At 41.7% G+C, this 23,299-nt stretch overlaps 2 protein-coding genes across 9 annotated transcripts in view; both read left to right on the forward strand.

Annotated features, from left to right (window-relative positions):
• The window catches only part of Lims1 (LIM zinc finger domain containing 1), a 106,342-nt gene extending 99,516 nt beyond the window's left edge, over positions 1–6,826 (forward strand). For 3 of the 6 annotated variants that reach the window (XM_032888361.1, XM_032888358.1, XM_032888363.1), the window contains exons 9-11: positions 1,350–1,425; positions 1,599–1,787; positions 5,381–5,486. In XM_032888361.1, the coding sequence (XP_032744252.1) occupies positions 1,350–1,425; positions 1,599–1,746 (224 nt within the window). In that variant the 3' untranslated portion in view covers positions 1,747–1,787; positions 5,381–5,486. Of the gene's footprint in view, positions 1–1,349; positions 1,426–1,598; positions 1,789–5,380 lie in introns of those variants that run through there. The other 3 variants (XM_032888360.1, XM_032888364.1, XM_032888359.1) reach the window with 2 other exon arrangements.
• The window catches only part of P4ha1 (prolyl 4-hydroxylase subunit alpha 1), a 1,160,453-nt gene that overhangs the window by 488,829 nt on the left and 648,325 nt on the right, over positions 1–23,299 (forward strand). The window lies entirely within an intron of this gene.

A 23,299-nucleotide genomic window follows, 5' to 3' on the forward strand; every position in this document is an offset into this window, starting at 1 on the left:
TGTAACACAGAGGAAGCAGCTGTGTCTGCTCATGGTCACTAACCAGTCCTGCCAGAAATTTCCTGACAAAGTTCTAAACAACCATGTTTGCTACATGCTTTCTGGTTCTCAGCAGACATCTCCTAATCAGGAAATATAAGGTTAGTTCAGGACCATTGTTAGTACACTACAGTCAGTTTAACTCCTCCCTGCAGAAGACACTGTCTTATAAAGGACAAAGGAAATTATGTGATTATTGTCAACTTAAATTAAAATCACAAGTTTAAAATTTTTTTTTATCTAATTCATATTGTTTCAAAGGTCTTCAAGCAATGTCAGAAAATCTCATCAGAGCAACGTGAGACAGACAGGTTGTCTACTGTCCACAGTGTTGAGAGGGAATAGTATTTTAGTGTCTCCAATTTGTAAGTAAAGAAAAGTTAAAAGTTAAGAACAAAATAGGTTTAGAGAGAACACTGCTCAGAGGATAATGCTTGTGTACTGAGGACCAGAGTTCTGTCCTTAGCACCGTGGGAATGCTACTCAAGCCATGCCACCCGCCTGTGATTCCTATGCTGGGAAGGCAGAAAGGGGCTCCCCAGAGCAAGCCGCCAACCACACTAACTGGATTGGCTAGCCCTGAGTTCAACTGAGAGGCCTTTCCTCCATTAATAAGATAGAGAGTGATCCAAGAAAACTCTGTGTCAGCCTCTGACTTCTCTTTGTGTGTGTGTGTGTGTGTGTGTGTGTGTGTGTATGCATATACATACACACACACATACATGTGCACCTACACATGCACACATACACAAAGACATGCAAAAAACAAATGAAGACACAGAAATAGTTTTTGCTTAAATTGAAACCTACCTTTCCAATTAGGTGAAAAAAAGCCAGGCACTCAGGTGACAGACATTGGGGATCTCTATGAGTTTGGGGTCAGCCTAGTCCATGTATAGTGAGTTCCAGGTCAGCCCAGAGTTTCATAAGTAAGACCCTGCCTCAAAAACCAAACAAACAAGTGAAAAGATAGCCATAATCAAAAGTAAGTTGGTTAGAAGCACATGAATAGCATCAAGCTTTTGGGCTGTGGTTTTGCAAGGGGAAAAAACCCAAACTTCTTACTAGGGATGATGATGCACATATATAATTCCAGAATCAAGGAGGCTAAAGCAGGAAGACCAGGAGTTCAGTCCAACCTGGCTACACAATAGGACTCTGTCTCAAAAGTTAAGGAACCTCTCAGGAAAGAAGGCCTGGGCCCCTCTAGGTGCCTGGGGAACAGCCTTCTTTGTTCTTCAGGGTTGGAAACTGAAACCCCTCTTCCCACAGTGAAATGTTCCCATGTGATCAGATCTCTCTCCCCACAGTGGTCTCTGCCCTCAACAAGGCCTGGTGTGTGAGCTGCTTTGCCTGTTCCACTTGCAATACCAAACTAACACTCAAGTAAGTATTTGGTCTAGTCCACTGTGATTACTAAAGCTAAACATTTTAGATGCCATTTAGAATCCAAAAAGGGAAGTGATTGATTCCTGTCTCTTTTTTCTCTTGAGTCCTTCTGAAAGTACATGTTCTTCTTTAATTGTCCCTGTTCTGTCCCTTCTTTGTTCTACTCAAAGGGATAAGTTTGTTGCAATTGATCTAAAGCCAGTCTGCAAATACTGTTATGAGAAAATGCCAGAAGAGCTTAAGAGGCGACTTGCCAGACGGGAGAGAGAAGCAAGGGATAAAGAGAAGCAGAGAAAGAGAAAGCCAGTGTGTCTGTAACCGTTCTATCCCTTCCACACCATTCTCACTGCTTCTCTGTGGTTAGTCTCTTAGGATGCCTTTCTTTTCTGCTTGTCTCTTTGTTGTTTGTTTTTTTGTTTGTTTGTTTGTTTTGTTTGTTTGTTGCATGCTTTTGTGGTTATCAGAGAGTGAAATACTTGTCCTGTGTAGACTTGATTCTTTTGCCTTTTACAAGTATAAAGCTTAATGAGCTCCATCCTCAGTGTCTTAGTCAGGGCCTCTACTCCTACACAAACATCATGACCAAGAAGCAAGTTGGGGAGGAAAGGGTTTATTCAGCTTACACTTCCACGTTGCTGTTCATTGACAAAGGAAGTCAGGACGGGAATTCAAGCAGGTCAGGAAGCAGGAGCTGAGGCAGAGTTCATGGAGGGATGATACTTACTGGCTTGTTGCCCTGGCTTGCTCAGCTTGCTCTCTTATAGAACCCAGGACCACCAGCCCAGGGATGGCACCACCCACAATGGGCTGGGCCCTCCCCACTTGATCACTAGTTGAGAAAATGCCTTACAGCTGGGTCTCATGGAGGCTTTTCCTCAAGGGAGGCTCCTTTCTCTGTGACAATTCCAGCGTGTGTCAAGTTGACACACGAAATGAGCCAGTGGTACACTTCCCAAGGCCTCATATGTACAGACCTGCCTCGGCTCAGCTTTCCTGTTACAGTGTGACAGAGAAACAGACACCTTTCCTTTCCACCCTTTACATGGTAGTGGGAACATCTTAAAGTATTTTTATGATTATTAACTGCTGCTGTTCTTTGGTTTCTTTGCCTAAAATCATTTAACTGAGGAAGCAAGTGTCGGATGTTTTAGAACCACGTGTTCTCAGTGCTAAGTTCTCTTAGCATGTCCTCTCTCTAAGCAAAGCCGTGTAGATCGAATAGCGAGTCTGTCTTCTGCAGTGCTTGTGCATGCTTGCTCCCTGCTGCTTGTGAGTTCAGTTCCTTGAGTTTCCAGACTCTTACTCTTGTATGGGATGTACTTCAGTCTTGGACATTCTGTTCAATTACAGACATGATTATTTCATGGTTTTCCTCATGATGTTTGAACTCTAAAAGAAATGCTGCTTAATTTTCTTATTTCCTTTTGTTGAAGAATTAAAAGGCAAATATAGACTTCAAAGAAGAGAACTAGTCTCTCTAAAGCAGGAATCATATAATTTAAGTGTTTGCCATCAAAAATAGTTTTTGTTCTAAGAAAACATTGGGAAAATATTTAGTTTGGTCATAGGTACAGAATACATGTGGTTCTAAAAACATCCAACACCCAGAATTCCTCAGTTAAATAATTTTAGTCAAAGAAACCAAAGACCAGCAACAGTTGATAGATGTAAAAGTACTTTAAAACTGTTCTAACTCCTATCTAAAGATCGAAGAGAAAAGGTGTTAGGCCACACTGTGACAGAAGAAATGAGTTGAACTTACACATGAGACAGAGCTGTACATGTAAGCCTCTTACTACCATTTAAACCAAACTGCCCAGCAAGTATTTGATGTGCCAATTGGCAACATTTAGCATTTGAATCAACATTGGTTTCTTTGTAAAAAAAAAAAAAAAAAAAAAAAAAAGGAAAACCAAGCCGGTTCATGTCCTAATAGTTAGTATAAAAGGTATGTGTAAATAGGTGGGTAGGAATTATTCTCGTTATTCTCATTGTTCTTTAAAATCACCTCAATGCTGGATGTGATAGTATACACCTTTAGTCTAGCACTAAGGAGCAGAGGCAGGCAGATTTCTGTGAGTTCAAGGCCAGACTGGTCTACATAGAGAGTTCTAGGCTAGCCAGAGCTACATAGTAAGAAACTTCCTCAAAAGGAAAAGAAACAAAATGACCTCAAAACAATTATTGTTATCCATTAACAGGGTATCACTAGTCTTATTCTATAAATGCTTCCTAATGATAACTTCACAACAAATGAACAGGTTATAAAGTTATATACTTTTAGAGCTTGGAATTGAGCAGCACTAAGCTCTTGTAATTAGCTGCTCTGAGTATATTAGAAATGGAGACCACCTAAGAGTTGTTTTCTCCAGAGCTGTTTATAACTGAATTGATACTATGTGTTCTTCTAGCTTTAAAAGCAGAATCATGTTCTCTGTTGAACTACCGCTTAAAGAATACTTAAGGGCTGTCCCATTACCTTAGAGCTCAGGAGCTATGGCCAGCTTTTTGTCCCCATAGCTAAAATAACCTAGTATGTTTGATTTAAGCTCTTTTTTTTTTAAATTCAGGTAATTTTTTTTAAATTAAAAGACAAAAGGAAAATCATTTGTACAGGAAAAGATGAAACCTTATAGTTGCCTAATTTAAAATACTAAATACATAGTAAGATCCTTTTACCTTCAAAAAATACATCACTCACGTTATAAAAACTATTTCTTTGTGGGGCATGGTGGCTTTAATCAGAGCACTAGGGAGGCAGAGGCAAGGGTATCTCTGTTAGTTCAAGGCAGCCTGGTCTACAAATTGAGTTCAGGACATCCAGGGCTACACAGAGAAACCCTGTCCCCCAAAAACAAAACAAACAAACAAAAAATCCAGTTTTTCTTTGCTTTAAATAAATATGTTTGAATAAATTTATTGGCAACATGCATGGTGTGGTTCACGTTTATAATCCCAGCACTGGGAAAACTGAGAAAGGAAAATCCCCATGAGTTCTAGGCCAGCTAGACTCCAGAGTGACACTGTCTCAACAGACTAGCGGGTAAGAGGCACTGAGAGAGGAAAGCATTGCCTCATGCTCTAAAGTTGATTGACTTTATTTGGGATGAAGAGAAGGCCCAGTGGTTTAGAGTGAGGAGAAGGGTTGGGGATTTAGCTCAGTGGTAGAGCGCTTGCCTAGCAAGAACAAGGCCCTGGGTTCAGTCCTCAGCTCCGGGAAAAAAAAAAAAGAGTGAGGAGAAGGCCCAGTGGTTAAGAGTGAGGAGAAGGCCCAGTGGTTAAAAGCACTTGCTACTCTTTCAGAGGACCCAGGTTCAATTCCAAGCACACATATGGCACAACTGCCTCTACTTCCACTCCCAGAAGATCTAGTATCCTCCTGACCTCCATGAGCACCAAGTAGTACACAGACACATGTGCAGACAAAATACTTATACATAAAAGATAAATAAATCTAAAAAGATAAAATTTTATTAACTTTATTTAAATTATATCTACATTAGATTTAACTGAAACTGAAACACTGAGTAAGATTTAATAAATAATCACGTGTTCTAAATGTAGGAGTATAGAAACATATATAAACATATTTTTTCAACTGATGCCAATCACTCTTTACATTTATCATAATAAGAATTGGGATTAGAATTACAGTTCTTTTTTTTTCTTTTTTTCTTTTTTTTCTTTTTTCTTTTTTTTCGGAGCTGGGGACCGAACCCAGGGCCTTGCGCTCGCTAGGCAAGTGCTCTACCACTGAGCTAAATCCCCAATCCCTAGAATTACAGTTCTTTACTGACATGTACATAGATATTTTATATGTGTGTTACATTGTGTCTTCATTTATATGTACTTTCTTGAATTTGCGTCACTTTATCACATGTTTGTGCATGTATTGTACATGTGTGTGCTGGATACATTTCCACTAATTTTTTTTATTTATAATTTTCTTTAGGAATAAATTTGTGGAGTTTGACATGAAACCAGTCTGTAAGAAGTGCTACGAGAAATTTCCTTTGGAGCTGAAGAAAAGACTTAAGAAACTATCTGAGACCTTAGGAAGGAAATAACTTTTGGTGTCTTTTTTCTCTTTCTTCTAACCAATATTACTTAACCTGATCCACCCTCATCTACTTTTGCTTAAAACTGTATCAAAGCATTAGAGAGAATGGTTTTCTTCATTTCTCTTTTCTCATTTAAAATGAAAGAACATGTTTATTTCCATGTAAAACACAGATGAAATCAGGACTTTCATTTCTTTAGCCATATTAGTAGTAGGCATTAATAGTATATAGCCAAAAAGCAAAACAAACAAAAAAAGTTGAAGGGTAGTTTTAATTAAGCCCTCCAAAATATAAATTTAACTCTTCAGAATTAAACACCCTGCTCTATGGACCAACAGAAGCACTTGCTGCCAAACCTAGTGGACTCCTTGAGAAAGTATCTGTGGCCATGTCCCTGTGGGTCATGTGGAGCGAGAACTCACTCCCACAGTTGTCCTCTAAGCTCCACAGACAGCTGTGGTGCATATGCGCTGACACACATAATTCATAAACATAATAAACAACCACTGTTCCAAAGAGTCAGCTCTTACATGACTCCCATTTTAAAGGACTCTAAGCTTTGCTTTCCTTTATAGCATAAGAAAATAATTTCCTATTCATATGCTGGGAGAGGAGATAAGTAAACTACCAAAACAGCTCCTATGTATAATCATGTGTTTATCCAGTTAGCACTGTAAAAGGAACATACATATTATAAGAAGCAAAAAATTTTCAGAGTATTTTGATTTTTTTAATTAAATCACTATGCTTAATCTTCTATTTTGTTCTCCTTATAAATTTTTCCTTCATAAATTACTTAACATACTTGTAGCTACTAATGAGTCTTTTACATTTTTTGAGCAAAACAAAACAAATTGTCAGGAAAATATTGCATACATTGTGATACTGATGAAATGAAGCATTTTAAAAATATATTACACAATTGTGCTTCTAAACTTAATGTAAAATACATAGTATTCAAGTGGGTCATGAAATGCACTATTATGCAGCTTGAAATGTATCGATTTCCAAAGTGAATGTGAGCCAGGGGCAGTGGCACTAGGCGTGGACCCCAGCACTCTGGAGGCAGAGGCAGGCCAACCAGGGCTGCGTAGTAAAACCTTGTTTCAGAAAGAATGACTGTATCTCATATTACCTTTGTGCTAATATCTACATAATCTAACTTGCCTTAGAAAACTGCACCTTATAATCAGGAATTCTAGATATTTCTTATAATACCAAATTAAGTATTTTGACTGAGATTCATAAATTTAGAATCATTTGCCACTGATAAAAACTTTAAAAATTCTTTTCTCAGGAAGCCAATGAAAGTTAACTTCTATCCTATTATTAGAACTATGCAGGGTTGGGGATTTAACTCAAGCGGCAGAGCGCTTGCCCAGGAAGCGCAAGGCCCTGGGTTTGGTCCCAACTCCGAAAAAAAAAAAAAAAAAAAAAAAACTATGCAGATATATTAAAACATTTTAATGAAGGCTTTTTCATTTCAAATGTATAACTGGGTTTTATTTACTATAAAGTAATAAAATGATATAAATGATACTTTTAGATTGAAAGAGGGTGGTAAGAGTAGCAAATCCTAAGTTACAGTGTGAGATGCTATCTCCCAAAACATCCTCACAAACAAAAACACTAGTGTATCATTTTACCATAAAGAATACCTCAGGAGCCTAGGACAAAACTCAGTAATGGAGTCACACCAGCCTTAGGACCTGAGTTTGAACTTGGAGACAAGTAGTTCTCTGGATTTACAAGGTAGCCAACTCAGCCTAACTAGCGAGCCCCAGATCCAAGGGAAATCCTGTATCAAAAAAAGCAAGGTGGATGGCTCCTGAGGAATGACAGCCAAGACTGACATCTGGCTTCCACATCCACACACACATATGCACACATTCAGAAATATAGATGTATACACAAAAAAGATATCTCAGGATGCTGTTACTCTGCCATTAAAAGTAAGTTTGTAATCGTGAATTTTTAAAATACTTGGTTATGCACATTGTAGAATACATTTCTGTTCATATAACTAACTTGTAACCAATCACTTTATTTCTTAATAGTCTTTGGGAATTAAGAGAGTCATAAGTGATTAAAATGTACATGCTTTGTATTTGTTTAGCATTTTAAATCTGTCCTTACTTCTGACAATAAGAACCCACATTTCTTCGGTGTGCCTTTGTCAGCTAAGAATGTCAAGCAGTGATTACCTTAAAAGTATTTATGAACTATTGTACATGCATTTAGGCAAATAGAGTTTGTAGCCTAGGGTCCTGATGCTAAATTCTTACATGCCTCACTGGAAGTATGGAGCAGAAAAGCAGGCATTCCTGTGCTTTCCCCATCACTTTAGATGTGCGTGGCCTTGCCTGACTGCCTTTGCTTGTGTGACATCACTTAGCCAGAGTCCCCACTGCTGGCTTTGCTCACTTCTCTTTAGACAAGAATATTCGGGGTTGGGGATTTAGCTCAGCGGTAGAGCACTTGCCTAGCAAGCGCAAGGCCCTGGGTTCGGTCCCCAGCTCCGAAAAAAAGAAAAAAAAAAAAAAGAATATTCCAGTAAGCTTGATCTCATAATTATATAGTAATTCATCTAGAGATGGTGCTTTTCACTGTGGGGCATAACATTAGAGCCCTTAGTGTGGAAAGAGATGGAGGTCTAAATGGGGCCAAGACAAAGACTTCATCTAGTTCCTATTAATTGTAGGGTTTCACTGGCTGCTGGCATTTGTCATTGAACATCTCTGAGTTTCTGAGAACAGTCTGAAGTAATTCATTGTGCTTATGAAATTTCTAAGTGCCCTTTTTGTCCTTAGTTACCATAATGTAACATGGAAAATGGATACACAAAAAATATTTTGTGTGTCATATTCAAAGCCTTATTAATACTTTGCCTGAAATAGGACATTTTGCCTCATCCATTCGCCAAAGTAGCCAATTCCAAAATAAGGAAACTTTGATGTGGGCTGACAATATTCTTGTGTTTTATTTTAGATTGTAAACTTGATGGTAAGAAATTATATCAATAATTGTGCTTTTTATGTAGCAACCATTGCTGTGTACTTTTGGTGCTTAATAAATATTCATAATTATTATAGTGAGCTACATATTTAATTTGATCTAATTTTAAAGATTCTAACTTTCAACTAGTATAGTATGTTAGAAACATATGTAAGTAAAAGAAAATGGCTTGGGTATTGTATAAGCCAAGTTTTAGCACCTTTTGTATTAGCTTTCACTGGGGCAACATAGGTCCCAGATAGAGAACCATTCTACCCATATAGCTTGCTGATGTGATTTTACTGGATGAATTTCCAGCAGTATGGGTGAAGGCTACTTAGAGGAATGTGGATAACTTTAAAACAGCTGTATCAAAGAAAAGCTGCATCACTTCAGAATTGGGACAACTTCCCCAAAACTGCATAAATGGAACCCCATACTTCAGTTACCTTTCCTCCTACATATTCTAGCACCTCTCACATTGCTTCTGGAGCAGAATCACTTGCATCTGGGGTCAGGGTGTGCAGGAGGGAACAAAACGCTCCTATCTCAAGTGAGGGCCTAGTGGCCTCCCACACACACCTCCTGTGAGGAAACTGTCTTGCTCAGGGTTTCTTGTGGGTAACTGCAGCTATGATTATGATAGTACTTCCTGTTTTACTCCAATGACAACATCCACAGTGCCCCAGAAGGTGTTGGATAGCAGAATAAACACTTAATATTTTTCAGCTCTGGAGACCCATTTGAGATTTGGCCTTATGTTTGTTAGATACATCAGTTCATTGCACACTGACCAAGTGCCTGGCAAGAAGCAATTTAAAGAATGAAGAGTCTCTTGTGATGAGGAAACATGAGTCAGCTTGCTCACATCTGGGCAGATCAGGAAGTAGAGGGAGGCCTTGGCTGCAGTCAGTTCCTGGCTATCACCCTTAAGACCCACCCACAGGAGCCTCATGGACATAGTCCATATCCCAACCTTATCATCCAGTAAGTGCTCTGCCATGAACTGAATCCCAGCTTTCACTTGGATTTTCCTCTCTTTACAGAACATCTGGGGCCTTCCTTTGTGTACCTATGAAATACCCATATGAGTAGATTACAGACCACCACAAATAGAAGGCCACTTGAGAGTGCTTTATTCAAGCCTGTGGCCAAGCACACATGCCATGAAGTGAAACGGGGTAGGGTTTATAAAGTCAAAACCCACAATCACATCACACCAGAGTGGCATGGGGAAAGATCAAGAAGTTTCCAAGTTTTCATTTCAGTTGGTTACCTTTTGTCGTATGTTGTAAGACAATGGACCTTCTGAAGCTGTTGATGTGGCTGTGTGAAAATGTTCTGCTCATCTGGGCAGGATGTGCTCAGCCACTGGGAGGAGTGAGGTGAAGACTGTGGTCTTAGGGAAAGTCAGAGCACTGAGTCATTATAAAAGGGCTTGCATTGGGTCCTCAGGTGCATTAGTTTAGCAGAGGCTCTTCATTGCTTGACACAGTTTAATAACTGGTTAATTAAACAGGGTCTGTAAAGGAGAGGGACAAGAAGTCCTGGGATATCACTCCTGGTTCCAATCAAACTAGCCACGGGACTGACTTTTAGGAAAACATTTATATAATAAGGACCAACTGTTATTTGGATGCATGGTCTGGTATGACTGACTGAAGACATCAGACAATTATTAAATAAACATTATTTTTAGAAGCAGCGGAACTAGTGAAAACAAATTTCATGTGTCAGAATCCAATCCTAGGTAGCCATCCATCATGGCTAACCCTATAGGAAGCATTACAGCTAATAGAATTACTGTGAGTCCAAAAAGAGGAAGGAACATGATAATTCCTATCTCCCAGTGTCTGCTGTTGGCTTCCAGGTTTGTCACAAGTGCAGAGATGAAGACCTGGTTGCTGTCACTTCTGGTAGGTGACTTGGAGAGGACTCTTCTAAAGATAGTGTTGTTTTCTTTTCCCTGGGTATTTTGGATCCACAGGATGATACCTGTGACTAGTGTTTAAATGGGTGCTCATGGTTAAGCCTGCTGTGCTGACTGGCCCTGCATCAAAGTTGGGTAAGCAGTTACCTCTCAGCCCTGAAATTAGCTTTTGCTAAGAGGAGAATTGGATGCTGGGATAGAAGGCATAGCTAAGTGAACTAGCATGCAGGTCCCATACCAGCTCTCAGGTTTAGGCACAAGGTTCCTCTTTTCACAGCACCCACATGTGCCTTTGGGAGACATTGAGAAGCGAGTAATTAGTATTTGCCTCACTGTTACTTGAGAGTGGGTGCAAACTCTAAGACCCTCCATTGGCTAAGAGAATCCATCCCCCTGCCATGTGAGACATGGGAAACAATTTGTCCTTTTTTAATGAGATTTTCCTGGTCTGTCTCACACAACTAGAGACTGTGGAGCAGCAGAGTCAGATTTTATTTTCTCATCCCTATCCTGTGATGAGGCCAACATGCAATTTACTCTGGTAGAGTCTGCATCCCATCCAAGGGAAAGGGTATGTAATTCTGGGAACGTCCTGCTACACAAGTATATTGTGAATTTAACCCATTTTACTCAAGTATTCAATCCTCATAGCCAGTTCTGTTTAATATATCTGATTTTGAGTATTATTTTATAAACTTTAGAGTTACCTGCATTAGACTTAATTTTTGAAAACATACATATATATATATATATATATATATATATATATATAGAGAGAGAGAGAGAGAGAGAGAGAGAGAGAGAGAGTGCGTGTTTCAAGATAGGATTTCTCAGTTTCTTTATATAGCCTTGGCTGTCCTGGAACTCATTCTGTAGACCAGGCTGGCCTCAAACTCAGAGATCCATCACTCTGGTGGTTTGAATAGGAATGGCCCCATAGACACACTGTTTGAATGTGTGGCCCATGGAAAGTGACACTATTAAGAGGCATGGCATTGTTGGAATAGGCATGACCTTGTTGGAGGAGTGTGCCACTGTGGGGGTGGGGCTTTGAGGTCCCGTATATGATCAAGCCATGCTCAGTGTCCTCACGGTTTTCTGCTACAGCCTGCAGATCAAGATGTAGAACTCTGCCCTGTTCCAGCATTACGTCTGCCTATATGCTGCCATGTTTCCCACTATGACCATAAAGGACTAAACCTCTGAAATTAAGCCAGCCCCAATTATATGTTTTCCTTTATAGGAGTTGCTGGGGTCATGCTGTCTCTTCACAGCAATAGAAATTATGAGACATCCACCTTCTGCTGCCTCTTGAGTAATGTAATGAAATGCATGTACCACCACTGCCTGGCTACAGAATAAGATATAACTTGACCTCTTCCTCCAATCTTATCTGTAAATGAGTTTTTTTTTTTTTTTTTTGGTTCTTTTTTTCGGAGCTGGGGACTGAACCCAGGGTCTTGCGCTTCCTAGGCAAGCGCTCTACCACTGAGCTAAATCCCCAACCCCTGTAAATGAGTTATATTTGTATTTAGTATGACTACAAATATACAACTGTTTGTACCAATATTGTAAGTAATCTGGTGACATTAAGAACTCTTATTTATAAAGTGGCTGATCATTAATTTTTTTGGCTTAAATCACTTTTGTTTCAACAATTTATAATAAGTAATTCTCATGAGATTATAATTTTATAAACTGAGGTCATTTATCCCTGTTAAAATTTTTGAGCCATTGGCTTACGGTTAAACAGTATCCTTTTAAAAATATCATGAGATATAATAACATAGAAATATATTCTATCTGGTGTAAGACATTTTTTGATTGAAGGGTGTTGGGCAAGCAATCTCTTGGGACTTTACCCAGCATGCATAGCTTCCCATAGCTGCATCGGTGACTCCAGACCCCGCTGCTTAGTTTTCAACATTGGTACCCTCATTTCTCCAGAAAACCTTGAGTCTTCATGTCATTAGGGCCCAGTTGCTTGCAACTAGCTGTGAGGAGTGACTGGTTACTAATGTGAGGGTTCAATGGCACCTCCACCTCTTAAAGGAATATTAACATTTAACAAGCCCAGTTATGATTGCTTTAAGTAGACACAGCAAGTTACGAAGACGGTAGTTGTTCAGCTTAGAAGATATTGGGCCGCATCATCTTAATAAAAGAGTCCAAATTATATATTTAAGGTAATATTATAAATTATATTATTGTGTAATACTGTCAGATCATTAGGCTTTGTATATTTCTAGGTAATAAGTTTGTTTTTTATTTAAATTGTCTTATGACACCTAACAGAAATTAGCTGACTATGATACTGGAATTATTGAGAGAGTTAGACAGGGTCCCTTTTATTCTTTCCATATATGAGCATCCCATTAGCCAGCTTTATCAGAGACACCTTTATGCCATGGGATAAACAGTAGTAGCCTCTATTGGAAACAGTCTACCTCTTAGCTGCTCCCCAGTGTACAGTGCCTTTCCTGGGATGTTCTGTGGCTCTCCTCTCCGTCACAGAATCATGGGGCCAGCTTGACTCAGGACGGGGTGCTTGGGTCTGAAGTGAGGAGGCCAGCTTTCCAGTGAGCTAAAACATCATTTAATAATTAAAAAAAAAAAATCCATACCCTGAAGGGGTATGATTTTATTATTTGCTTTCTAGGTACATGTGTTTTGTTTGCTTGTGTGTCTCTGTGCCATACACATGCCTGGTGGTGTTGAAGGCCACAGAAGATGTGGGGGTCCCTGGAGCTGAAGTTACAGATGGCTATAAAGTATCGTGTGAGGGCTGGAAACTGAAGTTACAGATGGTTATAAAGTATCGTGTGAGGGCTGGAAACTGAACCTGGGTCCTCTGCAAGAGCAGCCCGGACTTTGTTTTTCCTTAAGACTGAATCCACTGAGCTATCTACCCATAAGCAGTTTGTATGTGGATGGAGATAGGGGCGGACAACCTGAAAAACTTGGTAAGAATCGTTCCTTTTATAAAAATGTCAAGTGGGCTGGAGAGATGGCTCAGTGGTTAAGAGCACTGACTGCTCTTCCAGAGGTCCTGAGTTCAGATCCCAGCAACCACATGGTGTCTCACATCCATCTGTAATGGGATCCGATGCCCTCTTCTGGTGTGTCTGAAGACAGCTACAAGTGTAACTTATATCATAAATAAATCTTTAAAAAAAATAGGGGTTGGGGATTTAGCTCAGTGGTAGAGCGCTTGCCTAGGATGTGCAAGGCCCTGGGTTCGGTCCCCAGCTCCGAAAAAAAGAATCAAAAAAAAAATAAATAAATAAATAAATAAATAAATAAATAAAAACATCAGGTTGGGTTGTAGGATAATGTAATGATTCTATGAGGCAGGGAGGTCTAGGCTCCTTTGTGGGTCAATTATATATATTTGGCTCTTTTAAGCATGTGAGTACCTGTAACCTAGCACCATTAAACAGAGAACCAGACATCTACGGCATCAGGCTGTTTTTCTTTCACCTTTATTTTGTCTACATCTTTATAACCGAACAGTAAAAACAAACAGAAGCGTATCCAGGGTGGTAATACAGAACAAAGGCCAACCATGGGCATAGGCAAAGGAGTTCTGAGAACAGAAAGACTATCTTGTCTCAATTAGAGAAAGCAGGCTTGGAGGATAAGAAAAAAGGACCGCCACACAGCTTCTCTTTCCATTCTCCTGCCCAAGAAGTGCAGGTAAGAGGCGTTCACACACAGGAAAACTGGCACATAGTCTTTGGCCACTGAGGTGGAACCCTGGCAGGGCTGCCTGCATGCCTGGAGTCTCCACAAGGGCAAAGAAAGTTTGAGGACAGGCTCTGTTGTTCCTGCCTGAATTGCAGCTCATGGTTGAGCAGCTCCAGTAGCTACCGTGTGCCCTGCACTACATCTGCACCACATGCTGGCCTTATCCATGGAGACTATATGGTCTCCCACTGTCTCCTGGAGCCCTTTGGGAAAAAGGGGAAGGATAGGATAGACTTTCATTGAGACAAGAGCAGGGAGCTGAGAGGTGGGGAGGAGGGGGTTAAAATGAGGGATTGTGGGGTTGGGGATTTAGCTCAGTGGTAGAGCGCTTGCCTAGGAAGCGCAAGGCCCTGGGTTCGGTCCCCAGCTCCGAAAAAAAGAACAAAAAATAAAAAATAAAAAATGAGGGATTGTGGGTTGTCTCCTCTTTAATGGGACTAAACTGAAGGTGGTGGCAATGGAGAGGAGTCAACCCCAAGTGAGACAAGGAAGTGAGAACAAGGAAGTGTTGAAAGCCAGCCCAACATCCAGATAACTGAGGAAGGCAGTGAGGTATGGCCTAGGCAACTGGGTGGGTGCTAATAACAATGCCCTCCCCCAATTTACAGGGGCAGCACTGATAGTGCTGACTGGAGCAAAACTAATTATCTGGAACCCACAAAGTGCCCACAGAAAAACCCTGAATTCTTTTAACCCTTTAGGGGCTGGCAAGAAAGAAAAGGATAGAAAGCCATGAAGGCACGTGTTCGTGCACGGGCGCGTACACACACACACACACTCGGCTAGGCTGGACAGTTGGTATTCTGTCTAAGCTCCACCCCCACAGTTACCTGGCAACAGTCAAGTAGGCCTGACTCACTATAAAAGAGGCTGCTTGCCCCTTCCTCATTCTTTCTTCTCTTGCTCTTGCTCCTTGTTCCCTTGCTCTTCCCCTCTTCCCCTTTGTCCCTTTTCTCCCCATTCTCCTTTCCGCTCCCCTCCATGTGCTCATAGGCCAGCCTTTACTCCTCTCCTCATCTACTCTTCTCTCATTAAACCTTTCCACGTGGAACCATATTGGTTGGGTGTGGTTTGTCTGGAAGCGAGCCGAGATTTCTACCCCAACACTGACCACCTGTTTCATCAATTTCACAAGTGCACATGCATACTTACATGCATACACATATATGTACATATATATACATATATAGATACACAATATGCATATATGCATATTGGACAGACAGACAGACAGACAGACAGACACACACACACACACACACACACACACACACACACACACACACATTTAGTGGATGGAGCAGAACCCCAACAGTCACACTTTATTTTTTTCTCTCAGCCTTTTTATACCTTCTGAGACAAAAGGTTGGTTTTTTTTTTTTTTAAGATTTATTTGTTTTATTTAGGAGTACACTGTACCTGTCTTCAAAAACACCAGAAGAGGGCATCAGATCTCATTACAGATGGCTGTGAGCCACCATGTGGTTACTGGGAATTGAACTCAGGGCCTCTGGAAAAGCAGCCAGTGCTCTTAACCTCTGAACCATTTCGCCAGCCCCCAAAAGGTCTTTATAAAATTACGTTACAGATAAAATGTTATGCAAAAGGGTCAGAAGGATGTCCATAGTGAGTTCAAAGCAGTATTTCACTCTATAAGCTCATTATAAGTTCAAAGTAACAATTTCACATGGGCTTGCTTTATCGTAGTGCACACTTATGGCTTCATCCTTGGACATGACCTAGAATAAATGTTTTTCCATGATCATTAATTTATTCCAAGCCTATTTCTCTTCATAGCGCAATTTTTGAAAGCTCATGTATTCCTTATAACTCAGCCTTTACTTACTATTCTATGAGGACTGGTCACATTCTATTCTTGATTCTAACTTTATTACATCTTTCTGGCAAAACAACTAAAACCATCTCCTTAAACTTTCTCCTTAATTTAAATCAAATCAAGCATTCTATAAATTAATACACCTAAACATAATTATTATATATTATATAAAAGTTCATCTTCATATTGTTCTGCAGAAAATTTGCCTAATAGGGTGGACTGATGTCCAGGAATCATTAGGCTATGTTGTAGTGGCAGGAAAGGCTTCTCAGCAGTGAGAAGCAATCCTGGGATGAAGTCTCTGGGGTCCTTGCCTCACAGAGCACCATGCGAAATAGGCCCTCTTCAGAAAATTCGCTTGCCATAAGCCTTCCTACATGGCTTCTGTCAAGGAAGAGGAGGCAGGTTCAGGAATATAAGAGTCAAGGAAGTCCTTGTGATTGCAAATATACACTAGGGAATATTAAACACACAGAATTGTCTACATAGGGAAGATGTGCACCCCTATTTCTGTCCCAAAGGCTAGAAGCTGGCATGGTTAATAGACTAGTGACCTTTTATGCTATCTGTATGGCTGAGGCCTCACCAGATCCTCTCCCAGACTTTTGTCTTGAGCATGTTTTCTCAGTTAATCAATAGAACCTATCATTATGGAAAACGTCACTTGTACTTTACACAGAGTTTCAATGTAGTCATCTCTTAAGCTTTATTATGAACATAGGATTGGGTTAATTATCATTAAGAAACTTTTTGCCAATTCATGCTGTGATTAAATGTGTCTGAAATAAACTATTTGATGTCAGACTCTCAGAGTTGGAACCAATACCAGTTACTAAGTGTTGGAACAAACTGCCTTTTTGTCTCTCATGGATCAACATTTTCTGGCTGTGGTGTTTACACACACACACACACACACACACACACAGAGAGAGAGAGAGAGAGAGAGAGAGAGAGAGAGAGAGAGAGAGAGACAGGACAGCTCTAGTTCTAAGAAAGGAGGAGAGTAGGTCTGAGGACAAAAGACAAGACAAGGAAAACAGAGTTTACTGGAAGTCTTGATATAATCCTAGGGAAAGGATTAACACCACTAACCACTACAAAGGCACATGGGAAACAGGTCTCTCTGGGCTCTCTTGTTCTTAAGACAACAAGAGGGACGGGGTGTGATGGTTTGCATAAGCTTGGCCCAGAGAGCGGCACTATTAGAAGGTATGGCCTTATTGGAGGAAGTGTGTCACTGTGGGGTGGGCTTGGAGACCCTCCTCCTAGCTCCACCTAGGATGCTGAAGCTGTTCCTGGCTTCCTTCAGGTGAAGATGTAGAACTCAGCTCTTCCTGCACCATGCCTGCCCGGATGCTGCCATGCATCTTGATGATAATGGACTGAACCTGTGAACCTATATGCCAGTCCCAATTAAATGTTGTCCTTTATAAAACTTGCATTGATCATGGTGTCTGTTCCCAGCAATAAAACACTAAGACAGAACTTAGTACCAGGGACTGGAGTACTGCTGTGATAGGCCTGGTCATGATTTTGTTTGGAAGAATATGGATTTTGGGACTTTGGATTTAGAAAGCAGTGGAATGCTTTAAATGGGACTTAATAGACTATCTTACTAGGAATGCGGAAGTCTTTGTTACTGAGAGTGATTTGAATTGTGCTGACCTGGTCCAAGAAGTTTTAGAGGGGGCTGGAGAGATGGCTCAGCAGTTAAGAGCACTGACTGCTCTTCCAGAGGTCCTGAGTTCAATTCCCAGCAACCACATGGTGGCTCACAACCATCTGTAATGGGATCCGATGCCCCTGAAAACAGCTACAATGTACTCATATAAATAAAATAAATAAATCTTAAAAAAAAAAAAAAAAAGAAGTTTCAGAGGAGAAGAACTTCGGTATGTGCTGTAAAGACTGCTTTTGTGGTATTTTGGTGAAGAATGTGGCTGCTTTTTGCCCTTATCTGAAGAGTCTGTCTGAGACTAAGGTGAAAAGATTCAGATTAGTTGCATTGACAAAGGAAGTCTCAGAAACAGCCATCATAGATTTTGTTCTCTGGTTAAGTCTCATGAAGAACATTTTAATGAAAATATGGAAGTTGAGAAAGGAAAAATACAAAATATATGGTTTGAGTATTAAAGGGGCACCCAGACGTGAAATGGAGCTGACTCCTGTGTTCAAGAATGTTAAATTAAGGGAGTAATGACCTTGGGGCAAGATCCCACCTAGCTAAATTAGCTCCAGGCAACTTAGTACAAAGCTTTAATCCGGGGAGACAGGCACACAGCTCTCTAAATTCAAGGTCAATGTACAGAGCAAGGTCCAGGACAACCAAGCTTAGGCAGTGAAGGAGTTAGAAATATAATAGAACAAGGGGGCCGTGTTCCAGCTCCTGTAAGCAGCAGAACTCAGCAGCTTCGGCCTGTGTCTCTGAGAAGGAGACTACTGGGACAATTGATGCTGGTTAGCTGGAGCAAAAGAGGAGACCAGCATCACTGAGGTGAAGTCTGGGAAGTGTTTTCTGAGAGCACACAAAAACTTTGTTCCAGAGATAGCCAGGGTTATACCTCATGCTGCGACTGGACTTGGTAATGTGTAAGAGTCACCCAGGTGGTACTGGTTTTGAAGGCATGAAGGGGTCATGAAGAGCAGCTGAGGCTGGGCACTTTGAGAGGCCATGGAAGGCCATTGGTGAAGGTGCAGCCTCAGTTGCAGTTGATGGCACAGCACTGAAGGGGTCATGCAAAGGAGTTGAGGCTTGGCACCATGAAGAGAGCCTGTGAGAGGCTACTGGTGAAGCCTACTTATAATGGAAGACCCCAGTGTATTGAGATGCCAGTACTGTGGGATGATCGCCAAGAACAGCTGAGGTAGTAGAGTAGATCAACCCGAGTGCTACAGAGGACAGAGCTGGAGAAGTGAAGCCAGCCCTTTAGAGGATCCAAGACATTGAAACAAGCTGTAACATTGAAGCTACCTTGGAGACCCAAAGATGTTAAAGATACCAGAGCCACAGGCTATCTGCTGAGGAAAGCTGCTAAAAGGGAGTGGAACCAACTCAGGAGAAAGAAGCTCGTTGCAGTCAACAAACATGAAAAAGGAGTTGAAGATCTGAAGACCATTTCGACCTCAGACATGGAGATGACAGAGTTTGGAGTTTGCCCAGCGGTTGCCTGTCTTAATTCGGGGATTACAGTTAAGTGATTGGATGGATCTCAGAAGAGACTGAACTTTGGACTTTTAACATTGTTGTTACTGCTATAGACTATGTGGATTTTGAAAGTTGAACTAAATGTACCTTTTTTATTTTACTATGTTTAGGTATGACCCCCATAGACTCAAGTGTTTAAACAAGCCTATGGAGGCCAGGGAGTGGAATATGATGGTTTGCATATGCTAGGCCCAGGGAGTGGCACTATTAGAAGGTGTGGCCTTGTTGGAGGAAGTGTGTCACTGTGGGGATGGGCTTGGAGACCCTCCTCCTAGCTGCCTGAGGATGCTCAGTCTGTTCCTGGCTTCCTTCGGGTGAAGATGTAGAACTCAGCTCCTCCTGCACCATCCCTGCCTGGATGTTGCGATGCTGCCGTGCTCCTGCCTTGATGATAATGGACTGAACCACTGAACCTGTAAGCCAGCCCCAATTAAATGTTGTCCTTTATAAAACTTACATTGGTCATGGTGTCTGTTTAGCAATAAGACCCTAACTAAGACACAGGTCTTTTCCAATTGGCGTTCCAATGTAAAGAGAAAGTATAGGGGAAGACTCCAGTAAGGAACAACCTTCCCACCCTAGGAAACACTTGACCAGCATCCTTCTCTATCCACAGCTGAATTCAGAGTCCAGACTTAACTCCCAGGAGAACCTGAAAGACTATCAGCTTCGAGTTCATGTCCAGGAACACAATAGTCATTCTAGACCCTAACAAGAAACATGAACCCCTTGAACATCTTCAGGGGCACCTTTCTGCAGCTGCCCTATGACCCAGAGTGGGTTGAGTTCTGTACAGAGTGTGGAATCTCACTGGGGTCTCTGAATGAGATACCCCCATTAATGCCTGACATGATCTGAGACTATGAGAATGTCCCCTTGTTAGCAGACTGATGAGATATATAGCAGATCTGTCCTGCAGAGACTTCCCTAGTACAGTGCCTAATTCATTAGAGTCATTCAGTCAATATGTGCTGGGAATTGACAGAACTCATCAGTTTTTCAGATAACAATAACAGCTTTTATAAGACCATGATCAGATACCAACAGTTTCAGTAGCCATTCCACCACGTGGGTCCTACTACCATTCCAGTCACAACAATGGAGTCATGCAAGAAAAGATAGAAGATACCATAGGCCCCACCTTATCTACAGGAAATCTGACCCAAGACCTACCCGTAGTCCCATTTGGCTGCTATGGGTTTTTTGTTTTGTTTTTGCAAGAAGTTATCAATTAGTCTGTCATTTGGTGTTTATGACCTTTGCATTGCTCCTCCTATGTTTTGGAGACATTGTTAAGGACAGAAAAAGAGCTACTTGGGCACAGGCCATGATGCTGGGATAGCTGATCTGGTGCATTCAGACAGTGGGCAGCATACCCTATAGGGATACACAGAACAATGGTTCACTTTATGTCCTGGATTGGATGGGTATGGACAGTGTGAGGTTACTTATGCTACTCAACAATTTATATAGTTTAAACTTTGAGTTATTTGTGGAATTTTTAAACTTTATTTAATTTTATTTATTGATTGTAGGTTTCACATCATGCACCCCAATTCCACTCATCTCTCCATTCATTTGTATTTACTCTCAGCCCTTGCAACCTTCCCCCAAAAAGAAAAGATAGAATAAAAAATATCTAGTCCTGAAAACTATAGTGTCACAGGGTGTCCCACAGCACACCCTTCTGTCCACGCGTCTTTACTTGCAAATGTTCATTGCAACGAGTCTTTGGTCTGTTTCAAGGCCTCTGGCTTCTGCTACACTACCAATACTGGATTTTTATGAGGACTCCTCTTGAATATCCTGTTGTTTCCCTGTGTCATGGAGATTCTGTAGCTTTGGATCAACAGGACTGGCCCCTCCATGCACTCTAGTAGTTCATACATGGTCTAGAAGTTGGGGTGGGCCAACTCAAAGCCCTCGATTTAGGCCTGGGAGATAGCTGAGTTGGTCAGCCCAACAACTCTCCTTCATCTACCCCACCAGCAAGCTCTCCAGCACTGCCCTGGCTAGCACACCCAATGCCACAGCCAGCAAGGCAAAGGATCAGCTCTCCTGCTTCCATGACCTTGGAGCAGCTCTCCCATCTCTTCTTCTTCCTCACAATCTGTCTTAGGGTTTTCCTGCTGTGAACAGACACCATGACTAGTGCAAGTCTTATAAAGGACAATATTTAACTGGAGCTGGCTTAAGAGTTCAGAGGTTTAATCCATTATCAAGGTGGGAGCATGGCTTAGTCCAGGCAGGCATGGTGCAGGCACTGCTGAGAGTTCTACATCTTCATCTAAAGGCTGCTAGCAGAGTATTGGCTTACAGGCAACTAGGAAGAGGGTCTTAAAGCCCACACCCACAGTGACACACCCACTCCAACACAGCCACACCTACTCCTACAAGGCTACACCTTCTAATTGTGCCACTCCCTGGGCCGAGCATATATAAACCCCATGGCAGGCTGGGGACAAGGGGCAGCTCTCCTGTGTTCATTCCCGTGGCAAGCTCACTCACTTTCTCTGCCATTAGGGTCAGTTGTCAGGTGAGGGGGCAGGGACAGGGACAGTGCTCCCAACTGTGGTGGCCAGTGAGTGACAGGGCTAACTCAGCACAGTGCCTCTGCAGCAGTCCAGACCAGGGACATCTATAAGGCCTTTGATAGTACCATGGGCCTAGCACATCAAAACAGACCCCAGTTGTCATGGACCCAGACATGACCTCCAGTAGTAGCCTGGACCCAGATATCCTCATGGCCTCAGAGCAGTTCAGGCCATGTGGATCAGCACGTTCCACCTCAGCAGCATGATCTTCAGAAATCCATGTGATCTCCTTTGCAGCCCGGACCATGGACATTTGTGTGGCCTGTGGTGGTAAATCAGGCCATAGACATTGACACAGACTTCAGATGCAGCAGGGCCCTTGGCAGCAGCCCTGAGTCAGGACCTCACCATGCTCTTCACTACCATCAAATCTCCAGTTCCACCTTTCTCCACAGTACACAACCCTCGGCTTCCCTTTCTCTTCATCTCTCCACCGTGTAGCCCATCTTGCCCATCCCCTGTTATACATTTATCTCTCATAGTGGGAGCCATGGCAGGTGCTTGGGTGCCTTTCTTTTGGTCATCCTAGCCAGGAACTTTCTCCTTTTAAAATCATAGGTCTGTTACTTCTCTATTGTCGTGAAAGAAACCCACAGTCAAGGCAACTCTTAAAAAAGAAAACATTTAATGGGGGCTTGGCTATCGTTTCAGAGGGTTAGTCTATTTGCATGGTAGCAGGCAGGCAGACAGTGCTGGAGCAGTAACTGAGAGTTTCCATCCTGATCCATAGGGAGCAGAGAGAGACTGGGCCTGACATGGGCTTCTGAAACCTCAAAGCCCATCTGGGCAGTGGTGGCACAGAAATTTAGTCTCAGCATCCAGAAGGCAGAGTTTGAGGCCAGTCTGGTCTAGAGAGTGAGTTCACCCACACCTTCAAATCCTTCTCAAATAGTCTACTAACTGGGGACTAAGTGATATATGAAGGTATGGGGGTCATTCTCATGCAAACCACCATATGCAGTCCAGGCTGGCCTCAAACTCTTAGTAATTTTCTTGCCTCAACCTCCTGGGTGCTGAGATTCAGGTGAGAGCCACCACACACAGATGGATTCTTTTTTTTTTTTTTAAGATTTATTTATTTATTCTATAGAAGTACTCTGTAGCTGTCTTCAGACACACTAGAAGAGGGAAGCAGATCCCATTACAGATGGTTGTGAACCACCATGTGGTTGCTGGGATTTGAACTCAGGGCCTCTGGAAGAGCAGTCAGTGCTCTTAACCGCTGAGCCATCTCTCCAGCCCGGATTCTTTTTAACTGAGTTTCACCATGTAGCAGTGACTGATTTGGAACTCAGAGCTCTGCCTGCCTGTCCTCTTCAATGCTGAGATTAAAGGCATGCAAGACTGTCTTGTTAGAGTTCCTATTACTGTGAAGAAACACCAAGACAATGGCAACTCTTATAAAAATATTTATTTAATTGAGGGTGGCTTACAGGTTCAAAAGTTCAGTCCATTACCATCATGGTGGGAAGCATGGTGGTCGGCAGGCAGTTATGGTGCTAA

Source organism: Rattus rattus, chromosome 18, assembly GCF_011064425.1.
Source record: "Rattus rattus isolate New Zealand chromosome 18, Rrattus_CSIRO_v1, whole genome shotgun sequence".
NCBI classification, from domain to species: domain Eukaryota; kingdom Metazoa; phylum Chordata; class Mammalia; order Rodentia; family Muridae; genus Rattus; species Rattus rattus.